Source organism: Chenopodium quinoa, unplaced genomic scaffold, assembly GCF_001683475.1.
Source record: "Chenopodium quinoa cultivar QQ74 unplaced genomic scaffold, ASM168347v1, whole genome shotgun sequence".
In the NCBI taxonomy this organism is placed as follows: domain Eukaryota; kingdom Viridiplantae; phylum Streptophyta; class Magnoliopsida; order Caryophyllales; family Amaranthaceae; genus Chenopodium; species Chenopodium quinoa.
Window position 1 is genome coordinate 9,429,771 of NW_018743252.1, and position 20,795 is coordinate 9,450,565.

Here is a 20,795-nt window from a genome sequence, read left to right on the forward strand (position 1 = left end):
ACTTTAATGATTTATTGATGTTATGATGTAGAAATCATGTTTAAATTGTTATTATGATATTCCTAGTATCATGTTTAGGGTAATTTTAATATTAAATATGATTGCTATGATGCTTCCTATGTTCTTCCTAATACTTATGATTGTTAGTATCATGTTAAGGCTAAAGATTTGATTTTTATTGCTTAGTGACATGCTAGGGTTTGTTATTAATCTTGTTAGTATCATGCCTAGGATCTTGCTATTATTATACTTTAATATTAACATGAACATGATTATGATTATAATTGTTATAATTTATGATGATTATGAATATTATTATTATTTTGATGATGATTATTTTATTTATGAATTATTGTTTTGATTATGATTATAATTTTATAATGATGATTATTATTATTATTATGATTATTATGTTGCTTGATATTTATATTTATTGCTTGATCACGCCTTTTATGCATGTTTAAAGGGAATTTGTACTTGTAATTACGCTTATATAAGATATTTAATAATCTTGTTTAGGGTTAATTTGATTATAATTCAAGTGATCGCCAATAATAGATTTATTTGTGTATTAAATTCAACCAACATAGATAAACAGGTTTAGGGTAAACCTATTGATTCTATGTTAATTAGAAAGCGCACATGAATACGATCAGAATAAAGTAGCGGCCTATTATTAGGGCAGGTTCAATCTCTTTTAGGTTGGATTTGTACCATCATCCCCGAACCCTTATTTGGTTCAAGACCTTATGGAGTTGACGATCTCTTGGATCGTTAAGGGGTGTAACCTTCACCCTGTGAACGGTTTACAAGTTCCTAAAACTTGTTGGCGACTCTTTTGCTCTATCATCTTCCCTTTTGGATGCCATCGTACTTTAGTGTATGATCACAGTGGGGTTCAAGCAAGGGGATTAACGCTTGAATTTATTCCCCACAATACCCTTAATGTTCATTATAGTTTTGAAAGCTCTTAGATGGAAGTAAGGGTTATCTGTTGCCTTGAATTTAAGGATGTCAGTGGCGTTGAACTTATGCGGAAGAAGTTCCTTGTATTGTCCAGCGAGACCCCTTGTGAACTCATGCCCTGAAATTTATAGTCACTAGATAACTTTCTCAAACTTTCTTGCATGAGGTTCATTTGTTGTTGCTTCACAAGGTCATCAATTTTGAGGGTTAAAGCCTTTAATACCTCAGTCACGTTAGTCAATTGACTCCTAAGTTCATTAACTTCCTCTTGAGTTGCCATTATCTTTTTAGACTTCCTCTTTTGACGAATCATTTATCAAAAAGTAAGACTTGAATAAAGAGGTGATCCTTGATTAATCGCCCTTCTCTCCTCGACCAAGTACTGTGGAAAAGGAATTTGAGGATATTCATTGTTAATTATTTGACTCAAACTTTATTCAACATGCAATGGATGGAGGAAGTGAAGAAATATTGGAATAGAATGTGAAGAAAAATGATGTAGATGGAGGGATATGAAGAACTAGGAATAGGATGTACCCCCCAACTCAAATGACGGAAAAGACCGACTCATGCATGAACCTAAGACATGGTCATGGTGATACATCCTCGAAGTGTGTGCTAAGACTAGTGAGTGTACGCGATATGTTAAGACCCGTGTCATGACCTTGTGGCTAGACTATGTGACTAGACTCAATTAATGACTCGACAAGGTGTTATTGACAGTGAAATTTAACCGACTTAATTAAAAAACTGGTTAATTAGACACTAGGTGATGACTCGACCAATAATCCGAACTGTCGGCAAAACGACAGGACTGGCGTCGCACTGTGTAGTGTAGCGCCAGACGACAGAGCTGTCGCCAGGCGCCACATTCCACAGAGTGGCGCTACAGTCCAGACTTTGGTGCCAATGCTGGAGCTTTAATTTGGGACTGTTTTCGGTGTTATTAATCAACGGGGGGGATGCCTAAAGTCGTACTAGGTCAATTCTGATTAAAATATTAGACTTTATTTACTCAAATTAATTAATTAATTAATTAGGCAAAGTTCTTTAAGTCATTAATTTATTTAATCTCAACACAAGTCAAACAAACGATTTAGAAAACATAGTATATGCACAACAAATAATGCACAATTAGTCAAGTAGGCATAATATGATGCAATGAGTTTGCAACCTAATCATGGCTCTAGTTCTCTAAAGTTCGGGATATGGTTTAGTCAATAGAGGGTCCATGGTTAATTGTCCAGATGCACTACATGGAAGCCTAACCATGAAGGGTTGGCGCGAGTGGATGGGACACCGCGAGGTTTAGAAAAAACTCGCTTCCATGGTTTGGTGAATTCAACATTCTCGGATGTACCCTTTGTTGCTCAGAGCGTTCAATCAGGTAGATGGAGCATGAATTCCCAAAGGGTTATGTCCATATGTAGAACACACATGGGTTGCAGAAAAGTGAGAAAAAACTCTATCAGGAAGTAGGATCGAGCAAACAATACGAAAAATTGGTCGAAATTAGAACGCATATTTCTGGCTCGGTATTGGAAGAATTTGGCGCCAACAAACAGAGCTTGGCGCCAGGTTTTAGCTGTAGCGCCTGGCGACAAGCCTGTCGTTTGGCGCTACAATTAAATGTCTGGCGCCAATGCTCTGGTCGCTGACGCTAATTCCTACATGCCTCATCAGCTTTCTGTGCTCGATAAAATTTTCCAGTTTCGCGCAGTGTTATTTCGGTCCTAGTTGTGAAAGATATTTCTCAAATTTCCTATGTGTAAAATCCTATGTTTTTAACTCGTTACGGATGTTCTTTCCAATGAGATCTTTTTTATGCATATGACAATAATGTTAATCAAAATTACGCACATGAAATACTTAGAACGTTTCGAGTCTCATCCACTCATTCTAAATCATTGCCGAAACAAATTCAGGAATTAAAATAGAAATCCTCCCTAGTGCAGTCGCCAAAAACTGTAGGGAATATTTCAAGTGTTAATCCCCTAGCTTGAACCCCACTGTGATCACACACTAAAGTACGGTGGCGTCCAAAGGGAAAGAAGATGGAGCAAAAGAGTCGCCAACAAGTTTTAGGAACTTGTAAACCGTTCACGAGGTGAAGGTTATACCCCTTAACAATCCAAGAGATCGTCAACACCATAAGGTCTAGAACCAAAATAGGGTTCTGGGATGAAGGTACAAATCCAACCTAAAAGAGATTGAACCTGCCCTAATAATAGGCCTCTACTTTATTCTGATCGTATTCATGTGCGCTTTCTGACTAACATGCAATCAATAGGTTAACCCTAAAACTGTTTATCTATGTTGGTTGAATATTAATGCACAAATAAAACTATTATTGGCGATCACTTGAATTATAATCAAATTAACCCTAACAAGATTATTAATTATCTTATTAAGCGTGATTACAAGTACTAATTCCCTTTAAACATGCATAAAAGGTGTGATCAAGATATAACAATAAATATCATCAAGCAACATAATAATAATCAAAATAATCAAAATCATAACAATCATAACAATTATAACAATTATATAAAAATAATCATAATAAAAATAATCATGTTAAAGCATAATAATAATAGCAAGATCCTAGGCATGATACTAACAAGATTAATAACAAACCTTAACATGTCACTAAACAATAAAAATCAAAGCTTTAACCCTAACATGATACTAACAATCATAAATATTAGGAAGAACATAAAAGGCATCATAACAATCATACTTAATATTAAAATTACCCTAGACATGATACTAGCAATCATAATAACAATCTAAGCATAATTTCTATATCATAATATCGATTAGACCATTAAAATACATACTTTGATGCCTCGTACCTCTTTCTAATAACAAAACACACATGTTATTAACTTCAAGGAAAATAATAAACAAAACAATTAAATTAAATAATTGAAAGAGAGATTTGGGACCAAACCCTCAGAAATTAAACCTTTCACGTCTAGGGCGAAGGCAACTTCAAATATGGCTATGTGTATCTAGATCTAATGTATGCGGAATTTTGTATTTGAGAAAAGGCTAGTTTAGAAAAAAAAAGAGAGTAATAAAGAGAATCTTGATGAGAGTTGGTGAATGAAAACGAGGTTCTTAGAAGGCTATTTATAGAGAAAATCAGCCAAAAAGATAAAATATCAAAACAGAGTTCTGGCGCACATAAAATGATGTTTGCGCCAACGCTGGCTATTAGCGCCAGACGCCAACATCAGCGCCGAGCGTAGCGCCAGGCGCTACAGCTGGCGTTTGGTGCTGATTTAGAAATTTACGCGTTTTCTTAAAATCAGATAGAAATTGTCGTACAGGAGGATAAAATCGTATTTCCCTAAAAAAATGTTCTTTGATTTTAATTAAAACTCTGAAAAGTCAACAAAAGTCAATTTATCAACGCTAATTGAATTAGGAATGAAAAGAACCTTCTAGAAGAATCTAGAAGACTAAAACCATTCCTAATTGCATTAGGAATGATAAATTTATATTAGGCCCTCCTCTAGATCATTGGGCCGCATATAAGGCTCAAACCGGGCCCAGTTCTGTAAATTGGCCACAACTTCCTCAATATTCATCGGAATTGGGCTTATAATATATCCTTGGAAAGCTCTTGTCAAGACCTATCCAACTACACTACTATCGGACCCATATTATGGACCAACCAAACTGGATTGGCTGTTCTCTTAAAATAAGTTTTCAAAAACAGAGAAAAGAAATTAAAACTATCCGCAACGCTAAACTTTCCACACTTTCACTTCATTCGATTATGATCCGACGTGAAAGATACTCATCACTGGGTTTGGTTTTAGGGAGACAAAGATGGGTGTCTACACATATATTTTTTACAATTAACCCAATCATCTTCTGGTAAGCCACATTGTGGAAATTTCATATTATAAAAAAGTGTTAAATGAACCTTGTACTCAATTGCCCGACTCAACATTTCATAGGTGGATTTCCACCTAGTTGGACAATTCGGTGCTATTTTTATGGTCTTTATCCGTTGTTGCCTGTAAAAACCTTTCCCTTCTTGATATCTCAAGTTAGAGCTATTAATAGACATAATAGCATTCCTTATTTTGTGATAAAATGTAGGGGTGAAAGTAATTCGGATTAAAACCGAACCGAACCGAAAACCAAACCGAATTACTAATTCGGTTTGGATTTTTTTGAATTCGGATTGGATCGGATTGAAAAAATTAAAAAATATGGATCACGGATTGGATTCGGTTTAGGGTTTAAAAAAACCAAAAACCAAATTACAAACCGAATTTCAACCCAATAATTTAAGCTCATTTTCTTTTTCAAATTATCCAACCACTTTCCCCTTTCATAAATAAACTTAAAAAAAAAAAAAAAAAAACCTAATTCTCAATTCTCCTTTATCAATATCTTACTCTCTCACAAAGAATGTAGTTAACATGAAATGATTGTAGGAATTTTCTAGGTGAAGTTCGAGTTTCGAGTTTAAATGTTGCAAAAGAAGGGAACAAATTTCGGTTTGGATTGGATTCTAATTTGAAAAACCGAATTAATTCGGTTTGGATTGGATTGGATCGGATCATAATTCGGTTTGGACTCGGATTGAGATTTATAAAACCGAATTAATTCGGATTGGATTCGGTTTTGGCTATAACCCAAACCGCAAACCGAACTTTCACCCCTAATAAAATGGACCAATTGCTTGTGTTCCATCCTTCACACACAAGTTAAGAACATGACAAGTGCATCTAACATGAAGTGCATCTCCATCTAATATAACATCGGTCAATTGAGATTTGACCAAATTTGCACTATATGTCATAGAAGTTGCATTATCAAAAGTCATAAACATGATTTTATCCCTAAGACTATATGCATCAATGGCTTCCATTAAATGATGTGAAATGTTAAGACCAGTATGAGGGTATTCAAGAATTTTTAAATGAATGATGCGTTTTTGTAACAACCAATCATTATCTAACCAATGACAAGTAACACATAAATAGTGAAGTCCGTATCCACCATCCCATGCATCGGCGGTTAAAGAAAATCTACTAGGAAGATTAGCTAATTCATTTACTAATTTCAATTTATACTCTAGATAATTCTTCATGGCAGCAGATCGAACGGTTTTTCGGGAGATTTTTTTTTGTGTTTTGGTTGTAGTGCTCGGTTAATGTCGTTGTTGAAGGCATCATTTTCGGCGAAAAGAAAAGGTTGTTCGGCATGTACAATCATTCTCCCAAGTTCATCCCTATCTCTCTCATAATTGTAAATGAAGCCTTGTGGATGGAATTGAGAAATTTTGGGTTGGGTTGGATCATTAGATGGTCCACCACATTTTTTTGAATGTCTATTAAGGTGTCCTGTCCCTCCCTTGGTATCGGCCGAGAAAATTTTACCACAAGTTTGACACCGGGCTTTGGTTCCATTTTAACTTAATTGATAATGTGCCCAAACTTCACTCTTTCGGTTGGTTTGAGCAAATTCCTCTTCGGTACACCACTCTAATATGTTAGGATTTTGGGTGTTAGGAATTTGGGTGGATTGTTCACTCGACCCGGAGGCTTGTGTTTGGCTACCTTGGGTATTAGGAATTGAAAATTCATATTGTGATCCGTATAAATGAGGTGAGAATTGTGTTTGTTGGAATCCCGAACTAGGCATAGTCCAAGGAGCTATATCATCCATTTGTTCATACCCTCCCGTGGTTTGGGGATGAAAGAAAGGGGTGGAAGTGTTTGGAAAGGGCATGTTAGGGGAGTGAAAGGGCATGTTAGGCACGGGAATGGTGTTAGGAGGGCATTGGAGTGTTTGGGTTTGATGATTCCCTACGCTTTGACTTGGCTTTTCTAGAGGAGGAGGAAGTGTTCGGATTTGATGCCATGATATTTAATAATAACAATAACAACAATAATAATACAAATAACAATAACTAACTAACAATAACAATAACAATAACAATTAACAACAATAATAATAACAATAGCAATAAGAATTAGTAAGTAGTTTTTATACAAATTAAGTTTTCAAAAATAATTATAATAATAGTATATTACTTAGGTCAATGAGATCCCAGGTAGGAGAGGTTAGGAACGACGTTGTCCAGAGCCCAAGTCCCGCCTTAGATAGATTTCACTAACAATCTAAATTATCCACAATAAAAATAGAAAGTAGTTTTTATATAATTAAGTTGATCCAAGAAAACAATAATAACAATAACAATAACAAATTAAAATAAAGTTGAGTTAGATCTTACAATGACGCTTCAATGCTTTCCCAAATTTATAATTTCCTGAATTTATAATTTCCCAATTGTAAATATAACTTTTTTTTTGTAGTAGACTAATAAAAGTAATAATAGTAAAAATGTAAAATTTATAAGAGAGTAGAAATTTTTTTTTTCTTTTCACAAAAGAGAGTAAGATTGTAGCCTTTGTAGGAATTAGAGAGTAAGAAAATTAGAGAATAAGAGAGAAGAGATGAGTTGATGAATTGTCAAAACTTTGGAGGAAGAAATGGGGTATTTATAGGGAATTTGGGAGGGAAAATTGCCAAAAACTAGTCGTTATTATAGCTGTTGGAAAACGGCTCTAAAACGGCTAGTTTCCAACGGCTATGGTAAGGGTCGTGCCGTGCCGGGCGGGCCTCGTGTCGTGCCATGCCCGACCGTGTCACGTGTCGTGCCGGCATGCCGGCCACCGTGCCGCCAGCCGTGCCCGTGCCAAATTCAAAAATTTTGTTCACGGCACGGCCCACAGCCCATAGGTGAGCCGCCGTGCCGGAATCGTGCCGGACCCATGCCGCCCGTGTGTCGGAACCGTGCCGCCCGCGTGCCGGCACGGCCTGTGCCCATCATTAATCATCACAATGACATACAACACCCAATTAATATGAAAGGTCAGCAAGGTCAACCTCTACAGTACAAAGGCATCAGCGGTAGAATGGCTAAGCACTGATCGATCAGAATTATAATGTAATCATATCCTCTTGAAAAAATTTGAAGGGGACAATTTAATAGCAATGGAGATAGATGTCCAATTTTTCAAGAAGGGTAATGAGAAGACAATGGCATCCTAAAAATAAAAGAATCCCACTATCGAGTACTCCCTCCGTTTCAAAATAATGTTCTTATTTGAAATCTTTGATTTTCTAAAAAAAGAGAGATTTTTTAAAATTTCTTTTAATCTATAAGAACAAATATAGTCATGTGAGATCGAATTTTATTAGTCTTGGTCAATAGATTATTAATATAATTTATATATTTTTTGTTAGTGTGAGATTAAAGATATTTGCAATAAAAAAATGAGTAAAATTTGCATCAAACAAGACATCATTTTGAAATAGAGGGAATAATAATAATAAAAAAAGCATTTCTAAAATTGTTTATCTGCCACGTCATTCTCCTCTCATAGCATTGTGCCACATCATCACTTAATGGCACGTCATTACCAATAAACAAATCATTTTAACTGTTATTAAAAAGCTTTGATGGGTTTCGAACACTAGACCTCAAAGAAACAAAATCTACTTCCTTACTATCTTAGCCAATAACTATTAATGTCATCTATACATATAAATATAACTGTAAATGACATGCATCAATTAAAAAGGAAATACGAGATAAGCAATTTATAAAAAAAAGATAAATAAAATCAACATTTCAAAAACAATAGGGTATTTATGCATAACATACATAATCAATGATAATATATATATTTCATTATGTCAAAAAAAATTATAATTTATTTCATAAAGAAACAATTTAATCAAAGTGGTAACCCGGTGCAATGCCCGGGCCACAAACTAGTTATATATATACAAACTTGGATGATAGAAAGACATAGTATAATTTTTTTTTTTTACTTACACACTGAGTATAAAATTTTGTTTACAAAAATACAATAGTTTCCAAAACAGAAGGATAAATACAAAAAAAAAAAAAAAAAAAAAACACACAAAATTTTGTATGCGGCCTGCTACTGTAACGTACGGTAGGGGTTACCCAAATTTTGTTGTCAGGGGTTTTTTGAGTTTTGGGGATTTACTCAAGTTTCTCTGTCATGTGTTACTTGAGTTGTCGGGGTTAATCGAATTTCTCGGTCAGGGTCGGGGTTACCTGACTTGTCGGGGTTACTCGAGTACGTAACCAGATGACTCGAGTTTCTCGGTCGGGGGTTACTCGATCAGGGGTTACTCGAGTTACTCGGTCAAGAGTTACTCGAGTTGTCGGGGTTACTCAAGTTACTCGGCAAGGGGTTACTTGAGTTAATTACTCCTGACCAATTAAGTAACTCCTCAAGTAACCTCATGACCAAATAACTCCTCGAGTAATCCATGACCGAACCCCTCGAGTAATCCCTGATCGAGTAACCCCTCAAGTAGCGCCTAACTGAGGAACCCCTCAAGCAACCCATGACCAAACCCTTAAACAATCCCTTATCGAGTAATCCATGACCGAACTTCTTAAGTACTCATGAGTAACCGTTGGTCGAGTAACTCAAGTAATCCTTGATCGAGTAATTAATTCGAGTAACCCATGATCGAGTAACCCCACGAGTAACCGTTGATCGAGTGAACCCCTCGAGTAACCCTTGTCCGAACCCCTGAAGTAATCCATGACCGAGTAATTCGAGTAATCCCTAACAAAAAACTTAGAGCGAGAGCCCTAAAAAAAAAAAAAAAACTCGACTAACACATGCCGCATGATGTGCCCTATTACTATACGCCAAAAAGTTGCTATTACAAAATTAAATTAGTTTCCAAAACAAAGAGATAAATACTAAAGAAAAAAAAATTCGGTCTGGGTGATTTATTTCACTCATCTCATTGCAAACATTAAGAAAAAAAAAAGTCGTGTTAAAAAAAAAAAGGAAAGTATACTTCAACTAGAATTTAGTAAAAAAAAAATCTATAAATACCAACGAAGTCTTACCAAAGTCTCATCATCAATTCTTATTCTTTCATACTCCCAACAAAAATTCGCTCTCTCGAAAATTTCTTAGCTTTTCCGAACCTTAAACCACTTAACCTAATTAGCAATGGCAGCATCAACCTCTTCTTCATCTTCGAACAAGAAGGTAATCCTAAGGAGTTCCGATAAAGAGACTTTCAACGTCGATGAAAAGGCAGCAATGCTTTCGCAAACAATCAAGAATATGATCGAGGATCTCGGCGACAACACCGATCCCATCCCGCTGCATAATGTCACCTCTAAAATTCTCGCTAAGGTTATCGAGTATTGCAACAAACACGCTAATGATGATAACTCCGAATCATCTAATAATGATGAACTCAAGCAGTGGGATAAGGACTTCCTCAATGTCGACCAAGAGACCCTCTTTGATCTTATTCTTGTAAGTACTTTTCTTTTACTTCGATCTTATTTTCTTTATTTTTGTTGATTTGTGATTGACTTTAATTTCTCTCTTTCTTTTGTTTTTTTTTTTTAATTTATTTTGTTGCTTTACGATATTATTAGGGCAAATTTTACAATTAATTGATCATTTTAGGTCATAGGGTTGATGTTGGAATCTTTGGATTATTTTAGTTGGTTATATAATTTTATCATATATGATTACATATTTCTTGTGCACGTATATGTATTTTATCATAATTTTTGATAATATGATAATAGTTTAACACTTTGACTTCGCAATCATCGCAGTATACATAATATTGTACCAAACTTTTTTGCTTAGATGTATCATGTATGAGTTGTTTGTTATTATAATCTAAGTGAACATGTTGTTTATAATATATACATTTACGTGGTCAATTGATAGAGTAATAACAAAATTAATTATGTGGGATGATGTTATACAGGCTGCTAATTACATGGATATCAAGAGTTTGCTGGATTTAACTTGTCAATGTGTGGCTGATATGATCAAGGGAAAGACACCCGAGGAGATAAGGAAGACCTTCCACATCAAGAACGATTTCACACCCGAAGAAGAGGAAGAAGTTCGCAGGGAAAATCAATGGGCTTTCGAGTAAAACTCAAGTAGCAATGGAACTCATTGAAGAACTCATCACAGTGTTTAGGATTGTTTACTGCTTCATCGAATTATTTTTAAGATTCACTATTTTCAATTGTTGTGTTCTCTTGATCAAGAAACAAATAAAGTTTTAGGTGTAATAGTTATAAAGGTTCAATCAACTATCTTGCAATAAGTTAGAATCACATCTAGTAGGTTCCGCTCATGTTTAATCGATTATAGGTATATAAATTACATTATACAATTATATGTACCAAAATCAATTTATATAATTAATACTACCACCGGTTCAAATTACTCGCAACTTTAGAATATTTTATATCTCACAAATAATATCCCAAAGTTGTGAGTAATTTGAACCGGAGGTTCAAATAAAGTTAAATTACAAAAATTAATATTCAAAAATCATTTAAAAGGTTTCATTCAAGCTGCTAATATAAATTAATCAATTATATGAGTTGTCATCAATTTTCTTTTATATATTTTGTATTTTTGGTGTCATTTTCCAACACTTTCTGTTTTTTTTTTTTTTTTTTTTTTTGGTGTTTAGAGAGCTACAAAGGCGGGTGATGAGAATCGATCCTAGGATCACCTGGGACCGGGAGGGGAGCTCTAACCACTTGAGCTATCCCTCGTTCTCTCCAACACTTTCTGTTTAATAATTACTCCGTACCAACTACTTTTTCTTTCTTTATCTCTCTCTTACCTCACATGCATATTTGTACTTTCCAATCATGAGTTTCAATGAATCTCTAAATTCCTTAATTCCCGTAAAAAATGGAAACTAGGCATTGAGGGAGTAATAATTCTAATAAACATAAATCTCATATACTGTAATTTTACTACGGGATTGGTACAATGATTTTTTAAAAATCAACTGAACGCATATAAAAGTTAGTTTACGTTTTTAACATTAATTACGAAAATCGCTCATTTAAAGTCTTAGGTCATGTTTGAGAAAATTAACGCTAGCGGGTAGCTTTTAGCGGTCGAGTAGCGGGTATGGTAGTTGTTAAGGTAGCGACTAGCGGTCAATTAGTAGTGGGTAGAGATTAGCTGTCAAGGTAACAATTAATAATATGAGTGTTTGGCAAAAGAGAGTGAGGGATAGCTCAAGTGGTTAGAGCTTCCCTCCCGATTCCAAGAGATCTTGTGATCGATTCTCATTCCCCGCCCTTGTGGCTCTCTAAACACCAAAAAAAAAAGTGTTTGAGAAAAACTACCTAAACTCTACCTCTGTGGCTAACCAGTACTCCGTACCCCCAAACGCTTCTACCAAACAGGTGCATAATTGATTCATGAGATTTTTCTGTTGTGTTAAGACCAACAGAAAGTGAATTGTCATAAAATTTTATGGGTGTTAATAGTTAGAAAATGGTTATCAAATTCGTGTAGCCATTTATAATTAACTAGCATAGTGCCCGTAAGATGCACGGATTATAAATCAAATTATTAAACCCGTAGTAAAAATAAAAACAAAGGTAATTCATTTACTATTAAAGGACTTGTACTAATGGTCAATAAAAAAAATAAAAAAAAATTAAAGGAACGTTATTTGAATAGTATTTTATGTTATTTGAATTTCTTTTAATTTTTTATAATGTTATTTTATTAATTAAAAAATAATTGAATAATACTCCACATAGCTATATAAGAAGTGGACTAATTTATTTATATCTCCCGTTGAGAAAAAACTAAAATTTTCTTATCATACCATCCGCATCAGTAGCTACAATCAATCTAATATATACATGTTTTATTTACCCGTCCCACTCATTAAATCTATAGACACAATAATAACCTTATATTTGACCTACCAGAACATATATTTTCCTAAGTTAAGCATTGTGCCAAAAACTATATACTATATAATAGTCATATATATAACCAACAGCTGATTAAGTATAGTATACGACACAAATACTTCGTATATAGGTATGGATACTGATAATTTTATATAAATAAAATATACGAAGTATATATTACTAAGATTTATCCCTATCTTAATTATAAAAAGGTTAACAAAACTCTTATAATAGTGCATGGACATTTATATATCTAAAATGTTCTTTTTACATATATTTTCCTCCATATATTTTCCCCCATTTAATTATAAATGCCTTAAAATTGTCTTAAAATTGTCTCTTGAATTCGCTAAATTGATTTAAAAGGTTATGTTTATTTCAATATTTAAAGCCATTTACTATTTTCATTTCCTTTTGTTTTAATTTTTCTATTTAGAATTTATTAGACTATTAGGTTTCAAGATCGAAGTCAATATCTTTTTACCGCACAATCACTAAATCAAAGTCGCTCAACTAAAGTTTTGGACATTGCATAGCTACACAACATCCAACACATTTAATGATTACATGCAAATAATTTTAATAAAACTACGCATTCGATATAAGTTATTAAACAATTTAACTATATATACATTTTGATAGGTTTATATCTTTCATATTAACAAAAATTTACAAATGTTATTATCATATTTTGAAAAAAAAATAGACTTTGGAGTTTTGTATAAGATAGATAAAGGATAAATTAATTCCCGTCATATATGCATTGAGTTTTGGGTGTTCTATCCGATTCACCCTTTGGGCTAATCCAGATTTGAGGATCAGTTCTAGATTATTAGGTTTCACTCCCATTCCAATTGTTGTTGCAGGGGAGCATACAGGTCCTCCCTACCAAGTGTAGTCTCAATCACCACTACACCAACAACCAATTGGTGTAGTGGTGATTGGGACTACACTTGGTATGGAAGACACGTGTTATAAAATATTATATTATATACGTATAGTTTTTTATATTATAAAAAATATTATATTATATACACATACTATTATAGTTAAAAGTATTATTATGTATAAAACAACATAAATTATTGCACATTATTGTTGTATATCTAGTATAGTACATGAGCAATGCACGATTTTTAAATCAAAATGTTAGTATTTCTAAAAAAAAAATTCATTTAATTTTCATAAAAAAAAAATATTAGCCTTTCAAAATACGAAATATATGTTTCCTTAATTATGCCACTTTAATCATATTGCTTCAAATTAGTTATCATTCTTTAACTTAACTATAAATAAAGATTGGAAAGATTTTATGGATTATTTGTAGTATTGGAAAGTATATATTTATTATAAAAAATTAAATCAATATTTATGTTAGGAAATCATGAAAATCTTATGCATGTATAGAAACTTGCTTTTATTGTTTGAAGTTTAACAAAAATAACTATGCTTAAATATGTAAACAGTAATTATATAAATATATTTTATACATAAGATAAGCTAATGAGAGAGTGACATTTGTCATCCTCACATTGAGGCGCTTGTCTTTTAGTATAATATAAGTAGATTACAGTAGTAGAAATCAAATTATTACACGATTTACCGCACTCTTTTAAAACCGTGGAAGTACATGGTTGCTTATGCAGCAATTCTCCCAAAATTTCTATAAATATAGCTCTAGTCTTTCCTAGTCTTATCATCCATCATTTTCTCTCATACTCCAATACTCATTTCTTCTCAATTTTCTCTACTTTCCAAACACCTCCTTCTTCAACTGCAATGGCTTCTTCCAGGAAGATAATCCTCCAGAGTTCTGAAAAAAAGCTTTTCGAGATCTCCGAAAACGCAGCAATGCTGTCTGAAACCGTCAAGAACATGATCAAAGCAATCGGCGAAAGCAACGATCCAATTCCGGTGAAAAATGTGAGCTCAACAATTCTGTTGAAGATCATCGACTACTGCAACAAGCATGTTGAGGAAGAGAATGATGATGTACTCAAGCAATGGGATGCAGACTTCCTCAAACTTGACCAGGACATTCTCTTTGATCTCATTCTTGTGAGTATTAATTTTCTTTCATCTATTTTCTTCATTTTGGTTCAATTGTTATTCATGTCGTTATTTCAATTTCTTTCGTTTGATTTTGTTTAGGGCTAATTTCTTGATTGATTATTTTGTTGTTTAGGGGTTAGGGTTTATGTTTGTTTTGATTGTGTAAGATTTAGGGTTCTGAACTTGTGATTTATGATTGTTTAGTCTAATATTTTGATTAATTATTCTAATTGTTTTAGAGTTTAATTTAGTGTTAACTTGGATTTAATTATTTTGTGATGACTAGAGTTCTGAAGTATATTAATAATTCCTTGTTTCGTTGTAATTTTTTTTTTTTTTTTTTTTTTGTTGGCTTAAATTAATATTCAAGTTATTAGAAATATTCGGCTAAATTTTATGATTAAATCTGATATTTAAAGATTAGGTGTTTTACATGATGACAAAAGCAAATTTGAGTGCATTATTAGAGTTTATCTTCTTAGCGATCTTTATAATTAAATATCAAGGTTGTTTCAAAAAAAATAAAAAAAATAAATAAATAAATAAAACAAAATAAATAAAATCAAGGTTTTCAGAACATAGAGATTATTTTATCGTAGAATCAATTGTATGTGGAAATATGATTTTATGATGTATTGAATTTTAATTTTGATGTTACTGTATAATATTAGATTAATTTTTATGATGATCGACATATAATATTGAGTCCAACTTTTGTGCTTAGAGATGTATGAGTTGTTTGTGAATAATGTAATGTGTTGGTTAACTATACATATACGTGATCGATTTATATACATTTTCATGATCGATTTATGAATTAATAATGTGTATGTGGTGAATGCAGGCTGCTAATTACATGGAGATCAAGAGTTTGCTGGATTTAACTAGTCGCCGTATTGCTGATATGATCAAGGATATGACACCTGAGGAGATAAGGAAGGAGTTCAACATCAAGAACGATTACACACCCGAAGAAGAGGAAAAGCTTCTCGAGGAGAACAAACGGGCTTTCAAGTAATCTGAATTTGCAATGGATGAAACTGTTAGAACATTTTCATTTACCAGTCCCAAACTGTGTTTCTGACTAGCTTAATTACCTGCTGCATTTGTTTGCTTAATGCTGTAGTGTTGTAGTGCTGTAGCACAAACTATGTTTACTGCTGTAGTGTTGTAGCTCGAATGTGTATAACCTGCAATTTAAAATTGTTGCGGGTATGATAAAAGGAAAGGCAGTAGACGTGATAAGTATGCCTGAGGATGTAACAGAATTAAGGTATATGTACGTTGTGGGCCTTCGAGTAGTGAAATGAAGCAGTTTTTATGGCTAATTTCTTTCTTGAGGATTGTATGCCCTGTTTGTATGTTAGGTCTGCATAAATGTTAACATATAAGGGGTCTGTTTTGATGGAAGGACTAGCTAATGTTATGCTTTTGTCACTATGGACGATTGCATGAGATTGAGGCGTAGTTGAGTTGGTAGCTGATCTAGGATTTGTTTTTTGAACTGCATTAGGGGAGGAGCTTAGGAGGAGGATAGTCGACTTGGATTACGAGTAAGCTATAAGCCTGTACAGCTGTACTCACTACTCTGAATGTCATTCAGAAAAAAGATCTGAGCTATTTGGCTTTCAACATACTATGACCGTACCTTTGTGGCTTTGTGCTCTGGACTTGTATTCTAATTTGATAGTCATTGTAGGCTGAGACTGAGAGTATAGATCGTTTGTTTTATCTTACCTTCTTCTAGTTGAGATTTGGGAACTTGTGTATTTTCATTACTAAGATAGAAGTAGAAGGGTGCTATGTCAATATTTCTTGTTTTATAGAAGTTTGATATACTGCAAACTTTCGTACAAGATAGTTATTTCATCATTACAATAGAAATATTACGCCAACTGTGAGAGATTAATACAAAATATAGCCTAAATTAAGCTCCACTCCGGCTTACAACAAATGGACTTCTCACTATGAATTTGTTGCTTCTCCAAGTGATTGCCCCGAACAAATCTCCCTTAACAGACGAATCAGAAGTGGAAAATGTAACCATGTATTCCAACTTCTTGGTAGCTGCTGTGAATCTTAGTTCAGTAGGACTCACATCTACCTCAAGTCCTGTAGGTGTTTCAACTGTTACATTATAGACTGGATCATCATCAGTATCAACATTTGTGACAGTCCTATTCACTATAATAGGACCTATTGTGTCAATCATGGATATAGCTATCGATGGGTAGTTGATGTTTGATATCATGTCAGTGTTTGAAGATACGGGACAAGAAAATCCAATTGGAAGGTCACCTGCGATAAGCTTTATGGTTGACATATTGTATCCATAATAACACAAAAAATTCAGGTATTCAGCTGGCTCGATGTCATAAATTAATCCTGGATGTAATCCCCCAATCGGGTTCACCTCCCCTGCTCCAAGATCGTATGGTGTGGTTGCCTCATCAAACGATTGTGTGGTAATTGGCCTATTTATGTTGTTGGTTTGAGTTGCTGCCAATGAAGTGATCACTTTGTAAGTATATAGTTTCCACTAACAAGAAAGAAGAAAAAAGCATGTTTACATGGTCAAAATAATAATGTCTGATTGTGCACATAACACAGCTTAAAAATTCATGATTCAGATAAACTTTTCTGTCTGCTCTGAACTTCAATTTAGACTGTGGTTTGTTAATTAACTTTTATATATTCGCTGCCTATATTTAAAGAAAATGAAATAATCTTTGTTCAATTGTTTCATGCTTAGTTCACTTACCAGTGGTCATGATAGCAGATCTTATAGCAGCAGGAGTCCAAGCAGGATTCTGAGCTTTGATGTTCGCTGCAATGCCTGTAACATGCGGACATGCCATAGAGGTTCCAGAAATCACGTTGAATAGAGAAGGTTCTCTTCCCTCAGGTGTGGTTTCATCTAATGTGTCATTACCTTTCCACGCTGCAAGGATATTTACTCCTGGTGCAGCAATATCAGGCTGCCAAAAGAAACGGTGAATATATCTAACAAATCTGTTAGCATGTTTTATAAGCAGAAACAGAAAAAGGGACCTTACCTTGAGAATGTTTAATGTGGTTGATGAAGGACCTCTGGATGAGAAAAAGGCAACTGTTGGTGCTGGCTTAAATCCTTGGGCAGTTTTTGTCGGTAAGATTGTAGCAACAGGATTTCTTGAACAAAAATGTCATCAAATTAGCATGTAATGTAATAAACAGTACTGAACATGATCACTCTAGCATATTTGAGTTAGGGAAGAGAGTTAATTAGTTATCTTACTTGGTCGCATTTATGTATGCAAGAATTTGGTTGCTATCCTTTGATGTGATTACAGTCATTGGGAAGTCACCCGTTTTAATTGCAAATAATCGCATTAGATCACTGACAATTATCAACCCTACTGCACCACTTTCATTAACTTTCTTTTGCTTCCAATACATATCATAATCACTGTTGTCTGCTTGCTGACAAAGGACAATTTTTCCTCTGATCTTCTCTGCATCAATTGCGTCTGGGTAGCAATTCCTGGAAAAAAAAAATAAAATCTATCAGTACAAATAAGATGAATAGCGACTATTAAATAAGAAATATAGAACAATACTGTTGGAAGGTACAACAACAACAGAATTCACCTTGCTTCATATTCACTTGCAGACTTATTCTTGGCTGATCCTCCAGATATTAGTGGGTATACTGGAGACTTTATAAGCTTTGAGAAGTTAATGGATCCACCCTGAAAAATTAAAGTAGACAGAAATCTGTATAACTTTGATTTACCTTATGGTACAAATTTTTTGTACAATCTTATGACGATGAAATAATGAATTGACATCCATCAAAAATATGAAATCAAACACTTGGTTTCAGAAAATCATATACTAGGACAGGTGCATTATATATATATCTTGATTTATGTAGTTTAAGTAGCTAGATAATGTGTTACCTTAATTCTTGTGTTGTTGCCTAAGATGACATCAGACTCAAAGTCACGGTCAATGGTAGTAGCAGCAACAGTAAAGATCCAAGGAGCAACATTTACAACAGATTGAGGAGAAGGGCCGCCATTCCCTGCAGAGCAGACCACAGTGATCCCTTTTTGTACAGCATGGAATGCACCAATAGCTATAGCATCAGTGGCGAAATCATTTTCAAATGAAGATCCAGTTCCAAGGGATAAGGACAGCATATCAACACCATCTGCTATAGCATCATCAAACGCAGCCAAGATAGCAGATCCAGGGCATCCCTCCTCATTGGAGCACACACGATACGAAGCTATGCGTGATGTAGGGGATCCTCCCCTTGCTGTCCCATTAGCTAATCCATAATATGAAGCATTGGCTACAGGAGCACCTGCTGCAGTTGATGCTACATGTGTGCCATGGCCAAAATCATCTCTAGGTGAGGCCATTATCGATTTGCTGTAGTGTCTTGCTCCGATTATTTTTCTGAAAAAGTAATGAAAAGATTAATGAGAAGTACAAGGAAAATGTGTCATTACATAAGGCAAGCTAAGGAAAAACAGACAAATCAGGTATATATTTATTTTACTACTCAATATACTTGTTACAATTTGATGAACTGAAGTTTTTTCCCTCCATACAAATCCCTCTCCATCTCCGCGGTATTGGGCCCAAGCCTTTGTCACTAAAGCTCTCGGATTCTGGCCAGATACCTACAGAATAATTTAATTGGATTATGTACTCTATCATGTATCGTTTGACAAATTAATCTTAGTCTTTTAATTGAAAATTCACCTGAATCTAAAAAACCAATAATAGTATCTGATCCTTCAGTGGGTGACACTGCAGCATTAGAGTGTGATGATTGGGAGGCAATCCTTGGGGAAGTTCCGTACTGTAAGAAATCCCATGAACGCGTTGTATGGAGTTGTAGCAGGGGATCTGGAAACACTGACACTACTCCAGGTTGTTTGGACAGTTGAAGTGCTTCTGACTCTGATAATCGTGCAGCAAATCCTGAGAACCCGTGCTTGTAGGTATGTATTAATGAACTCTGGTTCCTGCAACACAAAAAGAACAATTTAACAGTAAAAATTAATCACATAAATGAATAAAATTAACAGTAGATTACACACCTGCTTATCAATGAACTAAGAAGTGTATCATAGCTATTCTTGTTAGCTCCCATGTACACGATATAAACATTGTCATTTGATAATGCTGTCTTAGCCTCACTGGTTCCGTAATGTGACAAAATGAAGAGAACAAAGTAGTAAAACAGGATGGAATAACAGGTTTTCATGATTGACTATGTTTTTTAGTATATTATATTTGCACTCCTTCAATGCAGGTAAAGCAGCTTATTTATAGTGTTTAGTGGCAGTAAGGTAATGCACGTAATATACCACATGTAAGAAGAGCAGACGCGTAAACAGTATAATACAATCTGCCTCTCAGTATGAATCTAGATTGTGACATTATACTTACCTTCATGCCATATATACACGGTGAACATGGGTTGTGGTGGTGATAAGAAATTCATTAAGGTAAAATTTGAAGATAAAGTAAATCGTATTGTATATTTCTGCTATAATAGCTTATACAAGGAATAACATATGAGAAATTTGTACTCTCTGTATAAACCTCGATTGTGACATTATACTTTCCTTCATGCTATATATACATGGTGAAAACATGGGTAGTGTTGGTGGACTGATGGGAGGATAAGATAAAATTTGATGATATAGTAATTTTTATTGTATATTTTTGCTATAGTAACTTATAGAAGTAATTTTGTATCAGAAATTTGTAAGTATGCGTACATAAATGAAAGTAACAGACAAAAGCAACATGCTAAGTCGATGGAGACCTTGTTTGAAATTAGTATGTGTGTTTTTATATCAAGGTAGAGTTATACTGATAGTTTCAGGACTGTAACAGAAGATGCTCACATAAGTTGGAAACTACATTTTAGAAATATTTAGATGATAACATGATACTAGGATGA

At 34.1% G+C, this 20,795-nt stretch overlaps 3 protein-coding genes across 3 annotated transcripts; 2 read left to right on the top strand and 1 right to left on the bottom strand.

Moving 5' to 3' along the window:
- Nucleotides 1-9,848: 9,848 nt before the first annotated feature.
- Nucleotides 9,849-11,213, top strand: LOC110735194 (SKP1-like protein 1A). The gene is made up of 2 exons (XM_021915364.1): nucleotides 9,849-10,325; nucleotides 10,795-11,213. Exons 1-2 carry the CDS (start codon nucleotides 10,011-10,013, stop codon nucleotides 10,966-10,968), a joined length of 489 nt encoding a protein of 162 aa, XP_021771056.1. The 5' UTR covers nucleotides 9,849-10,010; the 3' UTR covers nucleotides 10,969-11,213.
- Nucleotides 11,214-14,430: 3,217 nt separating this feature from the next.
- LOC110735196 (SKP1-like protein 1A) lies at nucleotides 14,431-16,155 on the top strand. The gene is made up of 2 exons (XM_021915367.1): nucleotides 14,431-14,833; nucleotides 15,672-16,155. The coding sequence occupies exons 1-2, from the start codon at nucleotides 14,555-14,557 to the stop codon at nucleotides 15,843-15,845; spliced, it is 453 nt and encodes a 150-aa protein (XP_021771059.1). The 5' UTR covers nucleotides 14,431-14,554; the 3' UTR covers nucleotides 15,846-16,155.
- Nucleotides 16,156-16,625: 470 nt separating this feature from the next.
- LOC110735195 (CO(2)-response secreted protease-like) lies at nucleotides 16,626-20,338 on the bottom strand. The gene is made up of 9 exons (XM_021915366.1): nucleotides 19,924-20,338; nucleotides 19,583-19,848; nucleotides 19,389-19,500; nucleotides 18,769-19,273; nucleotides 18,458-18,558; nucleotides 18,105-18,350; nucleotides 17,884-17,998; nucleotides 17,589-17,805; nucleotides 16,626-17,326 (listed from the first exon to the last, which is right to left on the bottom strand). The coding sequence occupies exons 1-9, from the start codon at nucleotides 20,088-20,090 to the stop codon at nucleotides 16,755-16,757; spliced, it is 2,301 nt and encodes a 766-aa protein (XP_021771058.1). The 5' UTR covers nucleotides 20,091-20,338; the 3' UTR covers nucleotides 16,626-16,754.
- Nucleotides 20,339-20,795: the final 457 nt, after the last annotated feature.